Below are 16,572 nucleotides of genomic sequence, written 5' to 3' on the forward strand. Positions count from 1 at the left end.
GATGGAATGCAATACAAGCCAAGAACATACTTTAAATGTTTAACACTACCATCCCCTAACTCCCTATAAGGGAAGTGTAAAAAACTAAGAAAAAACAAAAATAATAAATCAGAAAACTAGTTAATATTTAACTAGTTGTAAGTGGCGTTGTCCAAAGTCGTCAAGCTAGCTACTGCACTAGCTTGTGTTTTGCATGCAATTATGACAAGTCTCTAAAAGCTGGAGCCTTGTGTACTTCAAAGGATAAAGATTTGTTGTGGACACAAAACTATGGTTTCAAGAGCTAGCCCCTGGCATACTTAGGATCACCTAAAGCCAGCCACTAATGCACACACTGATCAATTACATTTGCTTTGGTAGTCAGTCATGGTTTTTGGTCAAACTGGGATTTAGCTTTTACACTATTAAAAGCTTTTAAAAAAGCTATGCAGTACAGCTTACATCTATCAGCTACAGAGAGGTCTCCCAAGACATGGTTGAAGTGTTCCAATTGTCACTGGCTTGTCCAGTTCCAGTCACATTTGCCAAACCCACATTTGTATCATCTTTAATAGGCAAAGATAACTTGGCTGGAAAGTCTTCACTTAAAAAAAGATTTTATAACGCAAAACAAGAACCATGTAAAGCATCACCATTCTTCATACTTAACTGTTTGGGAAGAAACGCAGCACCTTTTCACTCAGACTGCTTCCTCAAGAAATCCTTTAATTCTTTAAAGCCATTAATATCCCAGGAATTAAAATGAAAAAGTTAGCTATTTCAGAAATTTTTGCTGTGGTTTTATTTACAATGGTGGAGCTGAAGGATGTCAGATGTCAAATAAGCAATAATAACACTGTAGCTGGGCACAAACAATTAATGGTAAATGAAAGGTGATAGCCCGGAATGCTACTTTCCATACAGAACCCACACTTAGTTCAGTTTTATTCATAGTAACATAAAAGACATCCGATTACACTGGTAAAAACTCAGGGTTTAAATTGGTACTCAAAAACCACTACACATGCAAAGGAACAATATCCTGCTAACGTGACTTCGTTTACTGCTGCATTTGTCTTAATATTAACAATTATGAACAGAGCAGTGCAACTAGTATTTGGAACAATCCTTACAGTGTTAAGAGTGTCGGGCACAAAACTTCACTTCTCTTCACACCACTGGTTCTCTTTGCGTACCTGTAAGAAAATGAAGGTTTAAGAGGACACACCGCAACAACCTTTATCTATTTGTGCTAACAATATTCCCCGAAATATCCCAATTTAGCAAGAAAGCATGATCAAAAAAAGACTCCATTTTTACTTACATTAGAAGCTTGCTAACTTTTAAAGTAGACCTTTACATTCACCAATGCAGATCAAGTTTATTGCACATACACACTCCTATCCAATCATTCACTAAGCAATCCTACATCATTTAGGTCAAACTGTGCATCTCTGTACAGGATTTAGGAAGAGGTGAAGTATGTAGAAACTGTCTTTGCATTCAGTTGTTTAACAACTCCTAAAGTATATTATTATTCTGGATTTATATGGTCATTTAAGAGTCTTATTTTGAAGTGGGCCATCTTTTATTTTACTTTTGTTTCTGGAAGTTCTTACTAGGAAATTCTGAGCATCTCAGGCTTAGCAGCAGCTTCCAACAATATGCTCGGCTTTAAAATAAGCAGCTTAAGACCACGATATTAGTCAGAACATCATGTCAAGGCACGGCAAGATAGGCTGTCCTATTGTTTTGGCTTAGTTGTAGTGAACTATGTCACTATCCTTTAAAAGTGCTGTGGTTAACTGCAAACAGTCAACATGCTGCACTACATCAACTTGTGAAAGTTTGTTGAAGCACCTATCCCACCAAGACAGCATTACATATTAAAATAAACCTAGACCAAGAATCCTTGTATCCAACAACCTGGCTACATTAACATAAACGTAAGGAAGAGTCGTTTCAGCATATAAACAGGCCAAAGTTTGATTTAGCTGGAACTATGGAATACCTGTGCCTCTTCCTCCTCAGTGAAGTCATTCTTGATATTGAATGTCTTACGAATTTCTTCTGGAGTTTTCCCTTTAATCATGTTTGCAACAGTCTTGCATGTGACGTCAAGCAAGCCTTTGATGTCCAAATAGTTTGCAGCCTGCAAGAAAAGTGGAGATTTGAAGTTTTTACATCATTATTCTGCCTTCACGGATGTATATGCCTGCCAAGATTTGTTTGCAATTCACAGTCCCACTGTAACATCTAAAACCAATTCTAGCCCATCTTCATTTTGAAAACCCTTCTTTCTTTGGATTCAGTTACAAAGTCTAAAGTGTTCCAATATGCTCATAACTGCAAAGTTAAACTAATTTAAAATCAAGAGTTTGCTTAGAAAAAGAAGTGAAGAAACATGGTTCTTGAAAATCCACAGACATCCACGGTCTTAATAGAGCCAACACATCTGTTCATGCAATAAAGTAAGTTGTCTGCACACAGTTCACACTTCGTATGGGTCACTGGAATTGGGGAACTAGTTTGTGAAGTTCTGCAATGCCATTTACATTTTAAAATTTAGAAGCATGTTCAGGTTGCTAAACAGAACAAAACATGCAATACTAATTTCAAAAGTTTACCTACTAAACCTTCCACTTTAGTGGAAGAGGAGCCCAATTTCTACACTGGGAGTGGGAGGGGAGAAAATCGAAGCTTAACTCCCATCTGTGCCTATGCCCTCAAGTGCATAGCATTAATCCTTCATGTTTCACACACTGCCCGAAGTATCTCTACACATCTAATTTTGAATAGTTTCACTCTAAGCTGGGAAAGCTGGACTAAATTTCTACTGCTTCTACACCAGTTCAAAAGTCTGGAGAGACTATAGTGCTGAAAATAAGAGGGCAACTACCACCAGTCAACTTACCAGGATAAGTTCAAAGAGTGTTCCTTGGTCTACCTTCAGGAATTCTTGGTCCCACACAGGGATATCATCTGTTCTTTTCTCTTTGTTCTCATCATCCTCAGGAGGAGGAGGATCATCTTTGTGGTGGGTGCACCACTGGATCACCTGATTAAAATGTCAAGAGATTAAGGTTAGTATTAAGCTCTCTCAAGCAAATCTTCCTTTGGCCCCAGTTTGAATTCAGACTACATTAACAGAGCCTAAGCTGAAGGAAAAAAAAAAAAAAAAAAAAAAAAAAAAATGGTGGACCAGCAGGCTACCTCAGTGCTACTGCCTTGTGGTAAGAGAAGAGTCTCAACTCAAAAACATAAGACTTGGGACTTTCACAGCTTTTTAAAATTCTTAAAGAGATAGTAAGTTGGTAATAAATTCTTTGGTTCTGCAAGTTTCATGCAACACCAGAACCACAGGAGCATATTTTTAGACAATATCTCCAGAAAAATATTAGGAAGACAGCGGACTCATACATGCTGAACAATTATATTACAGCCTGAGATTCTGCATACTCCTCCAAAAATAGTTTCATCCACTTGTGAAACAAGGAATATGGGCAATTCTTATTAGCAGACAGCACTTTCAGTGGATACTACTACTCTAAACAGTCAAACTAGTTACCACTTTTGTGGCAGAAAAAACCATGGGTGATCAGCTAATAGAAGCTTTGATATTTATCAAGGGATGTTGAACTTTTAGTCTGTTTTGGTTAGCAAAACGTTGCCTGTGCACTACAAGAAGGAGCAAATACAGTTTGCTGTGAAGTTTGCCTAACTTGGTGCCAGAGTCTGATTGATTCCAGGAGTGTTTTGAATACCAATCCCTACCCATGGTGGTAAGACGGTCCTTAACCAGTTCAGTCTCCCAAAACAATGTAAACTGGTTCTCTAGGGAAAGCTTATCCACAGTCTCTTCTTGGTGGAACAGGAAAAGAACCAACTTCAGTCAATTAATGTACCAGCTTTCATTTGGAATTGCTGTGCCAAACCGCATGCTCAGGACACCACACAGTGACCATAATCAACAAAGATTCCTAGGACACCAACAGTATGCAAGTGAGGGGAGGGGGGCAGTGACAAGCATGGCTCCTACACAGCATACTGGGTACGCATGACTGCCACTAGCATCACAATCCTTCATTCAGTGCTTGAAATGTATGCTTTTGGGCAGGCAAAAAATCAGTCTGATGTCTGGAACTACAGGTTTGCAAAGCCTGCTCTAACCACACACAGTTTGCATGCTCCAAGACACACCCTACAAAAGATTATGGATGTGTGCAACACTTTCAATGATGTGTTTTTAACTCTGGCATTTTTATTTTTTTTTTTGGCAAGGCTACTACTGCCAGCACCATCTTACCTTTTTTAATATAGCTGCATTAACATTTGGAAGAGGAACTGGGTCATCATCTCCTTCATCATCCATTCCCAAATCTAAGAATGAAAAGAAGACTGAGCAATTGGCAGTATTCAACAGTAACTTTTTCCTGAAATTGTTATATCTGCATCACCTCATCACTACACAGACAGATTTATTTACTCTAATACAAAGTGTCGTTAAGCCATTTGTTTGCATCCAGCTTACCTGCTACAAAAACATGAATTTTAAAGAATATTTTTGCAATACTAGTGCTGCATTCCTTTCAAGCTACACTGACTGCAGGAGGTTCATCAAATCATGCAGCTAATAAAGTTTCATCTGTCCAAATGAAGTGCTGATGCATTTGCTTCTTCAAATATTTATTAGCTTATCAGTTACTTATTAGAATCAATTTCACTATTTCAGTATTTTAAACAGTGGAACAATTTTATTCCTAACTATGCTAGGAATTTGAGAAAGGAAGACACTAATTTATATATTTTAGCTACTATGGAAGTTCAGGCCCCAAGCTTACCATAAAATGTTCCAATACAGATTTCTCTTCAACTTTACCATTGTATGAAAACAAAGCTCCTGTGTTAAGTATAGACAACGTTTTGTCCTCTCTGCAGGAGCAGTTATAGAGATGCTGAGTATTTCGCTTAAAGAAACATTCTGTATCGAGGCACAACAACCATATTAGTTCATACTGTGGGATAGTGACTAATTCTTCAAATCAAGTTAATACAAGTGCTTACGAAATGCAACACCAATAACCATTAAAGTCTTGTGGGTACATGCAAGAGACCTGGATATGTTTCTGTTCTATTGAGGGGTCAGATTCAAGCTAAAAGATGCTAATATCATGATATAGAAGAGGTACTGAAAGCACAAGACAGTTCAAATTAGATTTTAATCCAGAGGGTTAGTACCATATTAAAGTAGTTGTCCCGCTGATTAGACTACTATGGTATTTTTAATTTGCAGTAACACAGCACAACTGCTATGTTATCTTATCTAAACAGGTACTGAGCATTTCACCAATTCGTAGGAGGTTCAAATATACTTTTAATGTAGTACAGTGCAAGAAAAGAGTTGCTAGTTGCTGTCAAGAGTTGACAGAGGAGGTGATAAGGAATTCAAAAGCCTCAATTAGATGTAGAGTTACCAACTAGCAAGGACACCACCTTCATTTTTCACACCAGAGATCTGCAATGCCTCCTGGATAATCTTAAGGCACTTTGCACTGAAAAACCATACATCAGTCCCTCAGTCACCTTTTAAAATCTTGCAGTTTCTCTTCCTAGTCCTTATGGGAACTATCTGTACACTGAAAATAAATGAAATCTGCAGTACCCGATATCTGGGGACAGGGAATTCAATGGCTGCATGTGTTACACTTCACACACTACAAAGCACCTTACACAAGTTTAAGCACTTTCAATTTTCAAGTAACCCTAGATGCCACTGCACACCTTACACAGGGGGAGATTTTTCTGTAAGGATTTGCCAAAAATTTTAGTCTACCGACTGTCCATAAAAGTGCATATTTACACTTTGTGATTATATTCCCCATCAGTTATGCATACCCTATCATAACAAGCACCTTTTGTATTACAGAGTGCAACAGCACGAAAGCAGCATACAACTAAGGATCTAGAACAGAGGTTGGTAACCTACACCCCACAGTCTGGATCTAGCCTGTAAAGATACTTAATCCGGCCTGCCAAGCAGGTTTGAGAGAACACACCATCTAGTGGCTGTCTCTGCCAACTGCCACCTCTGGGCAAGGACCAAGCTGTGTTAGTTTCTGCCAAAACTGGATCTAGAGTATGCCAACTTTTGTTGAACAGAACTTTTTGCCTTTATTGATGCAGTCAGTTTAGTGCTTAGTGTGAGAGATGTGGCTTTTGGAGATTGTTGTATTTTTCCAGCCAGAGAAAGGGGGAGGGAGAGGCAACAGCACCAACACTTCCCCAGAACACGCTGAAAATAAACAGAACTAGAATCTATACTGGAAGGACTAGGCATAGCTTGTTTTATACACAGACCATCTGTTGGTTTTCTGGAAGTCCTTTTATTTGCAGTTTGTGCAAGAGAGTAAAATGCTTAATTCTGAACTCTTGAAGTGGTTTGTTTAACTGCTTACAAAGCATGACACTATCTTTGCTTCAGTTCTCATTTTTTCAGTTTGTGATAACATCTCACCTCATGTTACAGAATCTAAAGGAGATCTGTACTGGAACAGGCCATCTGGTCTGTCCAATTTTTGATCTTTGCAGCATCAGCTACTGCTCAGTTTAATATATTAAACAAACTGAGTCAAGCTGAAGGCAGATGGAAAAAAGGCTTGCACTCTCAGTAAGTTCCCCATCAGGATAGTGTTAAATTACACAACACCAGAAAGTTCAATGACAGGACTTCTTCCCAAGAGCTCTTTCCCAATAGTGACAGTAACTTAGGACTTAACTGATGGCATCACTAAGGTCCCCCTTTGTTTTCTATTCACATTTTTTGTGGTAAAAGGCAGTTTTCTTTCATAACCCTACTAATTGGCAACAACAGCCAAGGCACCTGGCACCTTGGATATGTACTGTTTTCTGAATGCCTCCCAATTACAGCAAACAGACTTTAGACCCCAAGTACTGTATTACAAAGATCTCCCTCTCTATCAAAATCAACATTGCTCTTGTTTTCAGCTCATCCAGATCAATAGCACAAATAATCTAACCCTACTTACACTGCAAGAGCTGCATTAACTACAGTGAGTCTATACCCAAAGAGTTACAAGAAAACTGGCTTCTTTCCCTTAGCTCACAGGCATCAAAACAGCTATCACTGCCTGTTCTTCATACTCCTAGGCATCTGAATAAAAGGTTTGTCCCCCCTCTCCCTAACATACTCAATTTTTAAACTGTCCCTCTGAAGGTATATCCAAAAGTTGTGCAGACAACCAGAACTGCATCTTAAGAGACTTTACTGGTCACCCTAAAGATGAGCGTTAGAGTTATCATTCTTTATAGACAGACCCTGATCAACATGACAGCCTTGAGTTAAGTTCCCTTTCAGAGGCATTGCTTATTACATCAAGTAGAACTGACAAGCTGATTTTGAACAGTTTACCAAACATTACAATGGCCTACTAGTTTCAAGTTTTGATGCCAAACGGGAATCTATAATAAATGTTACTCTAGGAAGCCCTTTTACACTAGCCATATCTTTAGAACACTCGCATAGATCACTCGTATTCTATTATCAAATACCAACAGTGGCGATTCTACAGAAAAGAGGTTAGTGTGCTGAAACCCAGGTTACTCCAAATCAAAACACACAAAAAAACCCACACCTTTAATTCTGTTTGAATACAAGTCCTACTTTCGGTTCTTGACTTTCAACACCATGATACTTTAGTAGCCATCACTCAAACTCAGAAAAAAATAGTTCAAAGAGATTGGGAGTGTAAATAAGATGCAGCTATTGAACACACAATTAGTGTTACTTACCAACTACACAAGGAAGTTCAGACCCAAATTATATGTATTCAGTGGTTTGGTACACTAGTAGGTTACAAAAACTTCATGTCACCTGAAATGACTTCACAACAGTAGCCTACATGGGACATTAGTTTCAAAACAAGAAGCCACACAGCTCCTTTCAGCAAAGGACAGACATCCAAAAAGCCTGAGCCTGAATTGATTCAATCTTTAAAGGTTAGTCTAACCTGGTTAGGCTAAATCTGTTTTGTAACTGGATAGACATCCCAGAAATGTAGGCACATGCCTGCAGTGTCTCAGACTAGAAGCCAGGGGAGGCACTAGAGCATCCCCCCTTTGGCTTCCACAGCACGAAGCAGAGGGAGGCATGGCCAGGCTCTGGCAGCTGAGATTAGCCCATCAGGGAATTGATAACAGTGTTCATCTCCCAATTAGGAAAACAGAGGGACATTACCAACTACTTGTTGGTTCAGTAGGGACTGTAGCCAGCATGTGGTCTACTAGCCAATACACCAGGGGTGGGCAATTATTTTACGCGGAGGGCCGCTTACTGAGTTTTGGCAAGGCATCGAGGGCCACACGACAGGCAGCCAGGGGCACATAAATATTACAGCAAAAGCTGCGCTATCCGGCACCTTACAAGCTGGCATGCTTTACTAACCGGCATGCCGGCTTGTAAGATAAAGTGAAACCAGAAGTGCCCACCGCAGCACTTCTAGTTTCTCCAAGCCCCCACGGCCGGGGGCAAAGCAGCCTGCACTGCCGAGCCCCCACAGCCCAGGGGCATGACAGGCTGCACCGGGCTGTGCAGGGCCCGCCTCCCTGTCCTGCAAGGACCGCAGGAGGGACGGCAATGCCATGGGAGGGGCGGAGGGATGCCCCAGACATGGCAGGAGAAGTGGCCACCAGGGCCGCTCATTTAACCAGCATATTTTGTTATCCGGCATTCCCCACTCCTGGGGGATACCAGATAACAGAGTTTTTACAGTACTTTTCTAAATTTTTTAGGGGCCCCACGGGCCGGATACAATGGCCTGGTGGGCCACATCCGGCCCATGGGCTGCATTTTGCCCACCCCTGCAATAAACAAACACCTCCTCAGCAAGGCAGAGGAGAGGGGGGAATTCCTGCTTAGCAGGGAGTGGGAGGGGCAGCTGAAAGCAGCCCAGTCTTTGGAACTCCAGCCAAGGAGCAGAGGGGAGGGGCCAGCCATGCTGTGGAGCAGAGAGCCCCACCCAGTCCAGAGAGCATGCCAGGATGCTGTGGGTGCCTGGTTTATCTTAAACCAGCAAGGAGTCTAGGACATAAACCGGTTTGAGCCAAATCAGTTAAGTCTGATATACTACATTCAACCAGGTTTATCTCAAACTGGTGTATATGCACTGAGCATCCATTCTGTTACAGGTTTAAACCAGTTTCTGATCACTTCAAACCAATTTCTGTGCACGTCTGTCCCTAGCCTTACAGAGACTGGACTATGTTCTTAAGCCATCACTACCAAAAGTGTATTGAAGTGAACGATTCGATAGGAAGGAGAGCATGCACCAGAAGTGCGTTATGTGGAACAATAAATGCTTCAGCATGTCAAATCATCTATTCCCCCCCTTCAAATTAGATAAAGATTCCCGATTTTAGAAGGGATTCCCTCGCTTCTTGAGGAAAGATACCAGCTCAAGTCTTCATACTCTTACCTTCCAACATAGTCTTGATAGTTACAGATTGCTTTGCAATTTCAACATCAACTTCAAAAATCTCTCCATCTGAACTCTGAAGTTTAATTGAAGGCATCTACAACAAGAGCAAGAATTATTTTCAAGTAAGCATTTGCAGACAACTTAGTTTGATACAAACTGTTCCAAAGTTATGAATAATAAAAAAGGATTGGCATGCTGCCTCTTACTCAAGACAAATGTTGCCAAGATACCTCAGTACACCGAAACTACTTTACCATTGGGATCAACAAATCTAATTTGCTTTTCTTAGAGCAAAGTAACTAACAATATACAGTAAGAAAAAGGCTATTCTTGTATTTCTCTAAGCAGGTAGGAATTACCTAATTTTTTTTAGCTACATAACACTTTCTTCTAAAAATAAGAGCTTACATCATTACTGTGATCCATGTTAGTGGTACAGTATCCCTCACTGGCCACATCCACAAGAATGCAGACATCTTGTGCCACTGGTTTGTTGTCCCCAGGGAACACCAGTGTCACACACCCTCTGGCACGCCACAAGTTACCCCAGGTTTGGTAGGGGAGGCTGAAGCCAACACTGGGATGGCCCCAGCAGCCTTACCTGGGGTCCTGGGGGCTCCAGCAGCAGAGATCCTACCACTCAGGAGTCTGGTCAGCAGCCCGAGCATGGCTCCAGCCAGCCAGTCTCCAGTTTTGGGCAGTATGCCCAAAACCAGATCTCCCAGGGTCAAAAATCCTCTCACACTGCTACCTTGCCACGCAGAAAACACCTGAATGTATGACGGGTAGAGCCGCAGATGCGTCTGCTGTGCCACATAGTGTACAGCCACACTCATTTGGATGTGGCCACTAGTTCCAAATTAGGGTTTTAAGTGATACAGCAAACCTTCCAGAAAACCCAACATTAACAACATGATTAAAAGCGGCCTTAAAATTAAGGCACCTCCTCCATGCAAGTCATGGGCTCTTCAGATTAAATTAGATCTAGAAGCACTCTTGAAGTCCTGGTTTCTTGGCCAAGCCCCCTTAGAAGTGAAGTATGCTTGGCATTGTATTTTTGTGAAAGCTTGCCCATGGTATACTCAAGAGAACTTTCAGCTAGAAGTGCACTGATCCATCGGTCCAATATCAGATAAGCACCAATATAAAGAAGATTGGCAGCATCAGAAATTGGCCTGATATGGCTGATAAATGGCCCATGCATGTGCAGTCACAACACAGCACGTAGGCAGCGAGGATAGCCCCGCAGCTTGAAAAGCAGTGTCCAGCTAGTAAGTCTGTTGTGGTGAAAGGGACCGGGGGGGGGGGGGGGAGGGGGGTGCACAGATCAAGGCCCCCCTGCAGAGAGGGAAGGAGAGAGTGGGGCTGAGGCAAGCAGTGCCCGGCCACAGCTCATCCGGGGGGGGGGGGGGGGGGGGGTGGCTCCCACCCGTGCCACTCGCTTGGGGGGGTGGGGAGGAAGAGGCGTGTGCCCCTGGATCGGGGCAAGTGGCAGTGGCAACACTGGAAGTGGAGGCTATGGGGGGGCTGCAGCCACCCTGAAATTCACTGTAGTCCCCCCATAGCCCCACTCTCAGAGCCACCTACCCCAAGCTCAGCCCCAGCCCCGCTCACCCCACGCAGATCCAGAGGCACACACCTACTCCCCCATCCCCTATGCCCTGCCAGACAAGCAGCTGGAGCTCCCAGGAGAGCACCAGACAGACCCCTGCACTCCCCAGACAAACCACAGCTCTGTTCTGCCCCAGCTGGGCAGCCCTTGCCCCATGATAAGGGAGGGAGTGGGGCTGGGGCACCTGGGTCTGCCCCCCACTCCTTCCCTTCCACCATAAGTCTTACCAGCTGGATGCAGCTGTATCAGAAATCAGATCCATATCAGCTAATATGCCTCCTCAAAAATTAGCTATCTGTATGAGCCCCAAAAACCTCTATCAGTGCACCCCTACTTTCAGCACCTGACAACACAATTGCTTCTTAATGCATTTACCTGTAAGAAAAGGCTCCTGTAAAAGGAGTCTATTATAACAAAATTTAAAAGACAGTACATTCTCAAATCCATGCTGCAACCAGTAATGTTTAAATAACTTACTGGTTAAGCTCCTATAAAAAAAAAAGTTACAAGCATGATGCAGATGTTACTGGATAAGGCTCTGAGTACCATGCATGCGATTAGTTTAGCGTAAGAGTCCCTTCTAGCCCATGAAGTCTAGAATTGCTTCAAATAACGTTCTTGAAATCAAACTGCTTATTTTGGCAAGAATCAGCTTTAATTAGTTACAACTAAGATGTTTGTTGTAAGGTTGTATACATCTTGTTTGCCGGTTCTTTAGCCCTTCGCATTAGGGTGCACACAATGGGATTAGTCTAAAATAATTGGCTTTTATACAAGTTAGATTTGTTTTAGTAATGCATTCATCCAATATGTTTCCTTGCAAAAAAGATAAAGTAAAATAAATCAGTATGAAGCCATTTTTGGCCTTTATATGTTTTGTTTTGCAGAAGACTGTCAAAATAGGTTAGAGATCCTTGAGCAGGCAACTGAAAAGCAACCCTTAAGCTACGCATCCTCAAATAGTCTGCAAACCCATTTAAGAATTGTTTGGGAAAAGGCTTTTAGGGTAAACAGAGATCACTCATAGATATTACTCAACTGATGCCTGCTTGAAATACATACACAAAATAAAACAAACAAAACAAAAATACACAAACTCTTGAGGGGCCTAGGACCTCATGGATTCAAAATTACTGCAGTCAGAGCAGCTGACCAGCTATATGACTTTCAGCTCACTTCCATCTGCTTGACAGCGAGCGCTTGCTGTAGCTCATCACAGCACTGCAACAAACGCAGGCCAATGGAGCCCAGCCAATGCAGGTTGCTCAGCAGCAGACGGTAGCCATAGATCTTCATGTTTGAAAGGAAGAAAGTAACCTCTTCAAGTTTACTTGGCAGAGCTGCTTCATGTTGATAAAACACTCTACCTCCAAATGCAAGTATTACCACATCTTAGAGAGATAAACTTAGAAGAGACTAACAAACTCATTAAAGTTGGGCCCCATGTTGTAGCAACACATTGCTGTGTCATCCCCAGGAAAAAAAAAGAGGCAAATATTGAATTTAAAAATGTTAACTTCTTACCACCAAGAGGTCCAACCCTGCAGTGAGAAGCTGAGTTTGCTCAAGTACAAGTCTACCTTCCCAACCGCTAGGTAAAATAAGACTTCGAACAGGCAAGACAACTTACAATCGAGGCTCATCCCCAATTTTATGAGGGTTTTTCCGTTGGTTTGTTTTTGGACTGCGATAGGTTTAGGCTCTGTTTGTATTGCGCAGGCGGTCACTTAAACTCCAGATCAAGGAAATTTAAGCCAGTTGTTTTACCTCGATTATCTAATAGAGGTTTTGTTTTGCTTCAAAGATAGACAGACGGACAGACGTGGGGCTTAAAAACACCGCAGCCCATCCCCAACGCACCACGGCTATATCATCCCCGCGTTTCCCACCTACCGGCGCCGCGAGCCCTGCGTTTGCTCGGGAAAGAGAGTGAGATGCTCGTAGCAGTTTTCACCCCAAATGCACTAGTCCTCGTTAGGAGCCGGAGCGCGTCGACCGAGGTTTTCCCTGCCCGGGATTGACGCTCCTGCCCGCGGACCCGCTCCCCTCCCCTCCCCCTCGCGCTCAAGCCCACGACTCGGCCGGCTCCGACGGGCCACGAGGAGCCGGGGGGGGGGGGGGGGGTCCCCGCGGCCTCTCGACAGGGCTCCAGGGTCCCCCCCTTGAATGACCCGGGGGCTGAGCCTGTCCGTCCCTTCAGACCAGGGCTGCGCTTCCGCGGCCGCCGGGGCCGGGCGAGAGGAGCAGCCCGCGGACCGGGGTGACTAAGCAGAGCTGCGGGCGGGGACCAGGCCCAACCCCCCCGGGCTAGCTCCGCAGCGGCGGGGAAGCAGACCAGGCCTCCCCCGTCCCCTCCCCGGGCCGGGCCGGGCCTCACCGTGCGGCTACAACCGGGTGGCGGCGTCTCCTCAGGCCCGACTGCGGCTGCAGCGGCGGCTTTTATGGGGGCGGGGCGGGAAGGAAGGACCCCAACGAGCGCTGCCTCACAGAGCTCCGGGGCTGCCCGCGCAGATCGCCTGAGCGCTCGGGGCAGGGAAGTGCGGCAAGCTGCACTTCTGAGAGGAAATAGGGGGTGAGGGGGAGGGTTTTCGAAAGGTAAACATTGGGGGCGGGGGAGTGCAGGAGCAGCGGGGTCCTTCAGGCAGAGGCTGTCCGCAGCGGAGACGCGCTTGGTAACAGCGGGCGCCTCAGCATGGAGAAAGGGGATGGAGGGCGGGCGTCCTCACCCGGGTGGGTTTTCATCGCATAAGCTCGACCCTCTACCTCAACCCCGGGAGCAGCTCGTGCAAACCATGAGAGAGCCCAGCTTCCACAAGGACCAGGGCAGTATAAACAGATGCTATTTGCTGTCATCATCCCATTGCATGTCTGACTCCTGCAGGGAAAAGCAGAGTGCAAACTTGATCGGCTATGCCTTCAACTCTAGGGTTTCCTCCGAAGGAGTGAAATGTCCCTGTGTTACATTGGGAGGAAGGTGGCTCAAAAAGAAGAAGACTACTGCGGGGGCTGGGGGGGAACGACTGTTGAAGGGCAAGGATCAATTGGCCAAGCAACGGTTAAATCTAAAAGCTGCACCGACAGCTAGAATTGAGTGTGTTAATGCTGTAAATTACGTTAGAAAGGGAGATGCCACCTCTACTGCAGTGCATGATTGCTGAGGAAAGATTGGCCTAGTGCCCTCCCTTGCAAATAAATTGCCAAGCACTGTTTGGCACGGTTCTGTATTTCAGTGCTTGACAGAGAAACCCTGAATTATTTTCAAGGCCCAGGTAGGTGCCCCGGTTGCGAGCCAAAGCACTAAAACTCAAGATGCAAGAAAAATTATGGTGAAGGAAAGTTAAAAGGCAATATATTCATTTAATATCATTTCAGTTTCTTTAACTAGCATTTCAGACAAACGCAGTGAAATCTTTGGCAACTACCCAGCAGACCAGCGAATGAGGTCTCTACTGTCTAATACATGGTCTTAGAAATGCCAAGGATAATTTAAAGCTGCTGCTTCATACAATTGGCAGCTGTAAAGTGGATATGCATAAGCAATACTAGTTGGAGGACATTTTCAACTGATGCAGGTTTGTGTGGCACAGAGCTAGATGGTGGGTCTGTGAGTGAGACCACAATACATTTAAGCAATGAGCCCGCAAGGAACTCCATGCAGGTGGATGCAACCTGCCCACCCTAACATTAGCAAAGCTTCGTGTAAACAGATGAGGGATGGCAAAAATGGAGCTCTTAAATAGGATCAAGCTCTTAGAGCTAAAACCTCAGGGTATTTAGGTGTCAGGGCACATCCAGCTGAGCATGGACCTGTCTGTGGAGCCACACTACACAAGCAGGCGTTCCTTGAACTACTACTTTGTGGCACAGGTGTTTTTTGACCCTGGGAGATCCTGGGGTGAAAAAAGCCCCCACCAAAAAAAAGAGGGATGGTGCATGTGGTGGCAGTGCACGCCATCCAAAACTGGAGCTTGGCTGGCCGGACCCATGCTCCAGCTGTCGACCAAGCTCCCTGCCACAGAAGCACCATGGCTGCAGGTGCTGGAGGTCCCCAGGGCCCCAGGTAAAACTGGCACATATGGGACCAGCACATATGGGCCAGGTAAAGCTGGCACATACAGAGCCAGCACAGTTGCTGGCCTCAGCTTCCCCTACCCCACCCAGGGTAACCTGCCACGTGCCAGAGTGCACATGGCACGGGTGTTCCCCAGGGACAAGTAGCAGTGGCACAAGGTGTCCCCAGGGAAGCACACATTTCTGCTTGTCTGGATGCACCCATAATGCCTAACACCTTGGGGAATCCTTAGTCAGACCCTGTATACAATGCAGAGAGAATTAGATGCCTTCAACAAGGATCCTGAGAATCCTGAGCAGGGACCCAAGAAAGATGAGCAGGAGTGAAATAAAAAAGAAAGGAGCACCTAAGCCACTGACCTGATTAGCATTAGAGAGTTTCCTCTTCTTGAGACCTTGCTGTCCTAGAATGAGGTGCCTACAGAGGCAAAGTCAGGCCACCTGGAATTCACCCCTGCTTTTTCAGAAGTATGCCCTACCACTGCGTTTGGTCTTGGGGATATAGAGACATCAGAAAAAGCTGAGAGCAAAGTGGACAATACAGACAATATGGCAGCCTGGTAGCTGGGATCATCAAAAAGTAAACAGCATGGTAAAACAGATGGCAAAGACCTAAAATTATACACATGATATAAAAAAAGACATCTCAGTTTAAGTCTTCCTGTTCTGGCACACTGTGTAATATCCTGGTACTCCCTCTGACATTAAAGCGTGTGTGGGAAAGATGGTTGGTTGGAACTCAGTAACTGAGAATTTCTGGGATATTATAGATACCAAAAAAGTTCTCATCCTTCACTAAGGCAGCTGAGAAAAGGATAAAAGTTATCAGAGATAATAGGCAGAAACCTGAGCAAGTATGTTAGAGAGGTCCTAAGCACTACCACAAACAAATCTAAAAAAAAAAAAAATCTTAAAATCAGGGCCTTCTACTACTGATAGACTATTAACCAAAAGTGAAGCAAAAAAGAAGAATGAATGAAAAGAAATGGATGAAATGTTTTAGCTACTGAGATAAGTATGAGTTAAATTATGTCACTTCCAGGGCAAATAATCCTAGTATTTTTCAGCATATAAACAGACAACAGCATTGGGTGGAGGGCAGAAGCCCACTGAAGAACTGATGTATTTCTATTCTATTTCTGGCTCTTCTGCTGGCCTCTTAAATTAATCACTTCCTCACTGTCTGCCTTGATTTCCCCACCTGTGAGATAGGGATAATGAAACCAACTTTCTTCTGAAGTTATTTGGAATCCATCCATATAAGCACCTGAAAGGACTAGTTATGGTTATAAATCATATATTATAAATGCCGGATCCTTGAATCCTATACAGAATTATAAGCTTTAAAGTTTCATATGCAGTACACAGCATGGAACTCAGTTTGCCCTTCCTGATTGCATGAAAGTCAGAGACAAC

General features: G+C 44.0%; 1 protein-coding gene across 1 annotated transcript; it reads right to left on the reverse strand.

The window, feature by feature from the left end:
- Nucleotides 1-685: 685 nt before the first annotated feature.
- On the reverse strand, nucleotides 686-13,570 carry SKP1 (S-phase kinase associated protein 1). Its single transcript, XM_006262160.4, has 6 exons — nucleotides 13,463-13,570; nucleotides 9,471-9,567; nucleotides 4,286-4,359; nucleotides 2,894-3,037; nucleotides 1,991-2,131; nucleotides 686-1,175 (listed from the first exon to the last, which is right to left on the reverse strand). Exons 2-6 carry the CDS (start codon nucleotides 9,565-9,567, stop codon nucleotides 1,140-1,142), a joined length of 492 nt encoding a protein of 163 aa, XP_006262222.1. The 5' UTR covers nucleotides 13,463-13,570; the 3' UTR covers nucleotides 686-1,139.
- Between the last annotated feature and the right edge of the window lie 3,002 nt (nucleotides 13,571-16,572).

Source organism: Alligator mississippiensis, chromosome 9 (assembly GCF_030867095.1).
Source record: "Alligator mississippiensis isolate rAllMis1 chromosome 9, rAllMis1, whole genome shotgun sequence".
Taxonomy (NCBI): Eukaryota; Metazoa; Chordata; order Crocodylia; family Alligatoridae; genus Alligator; species Alligator mississippiensis.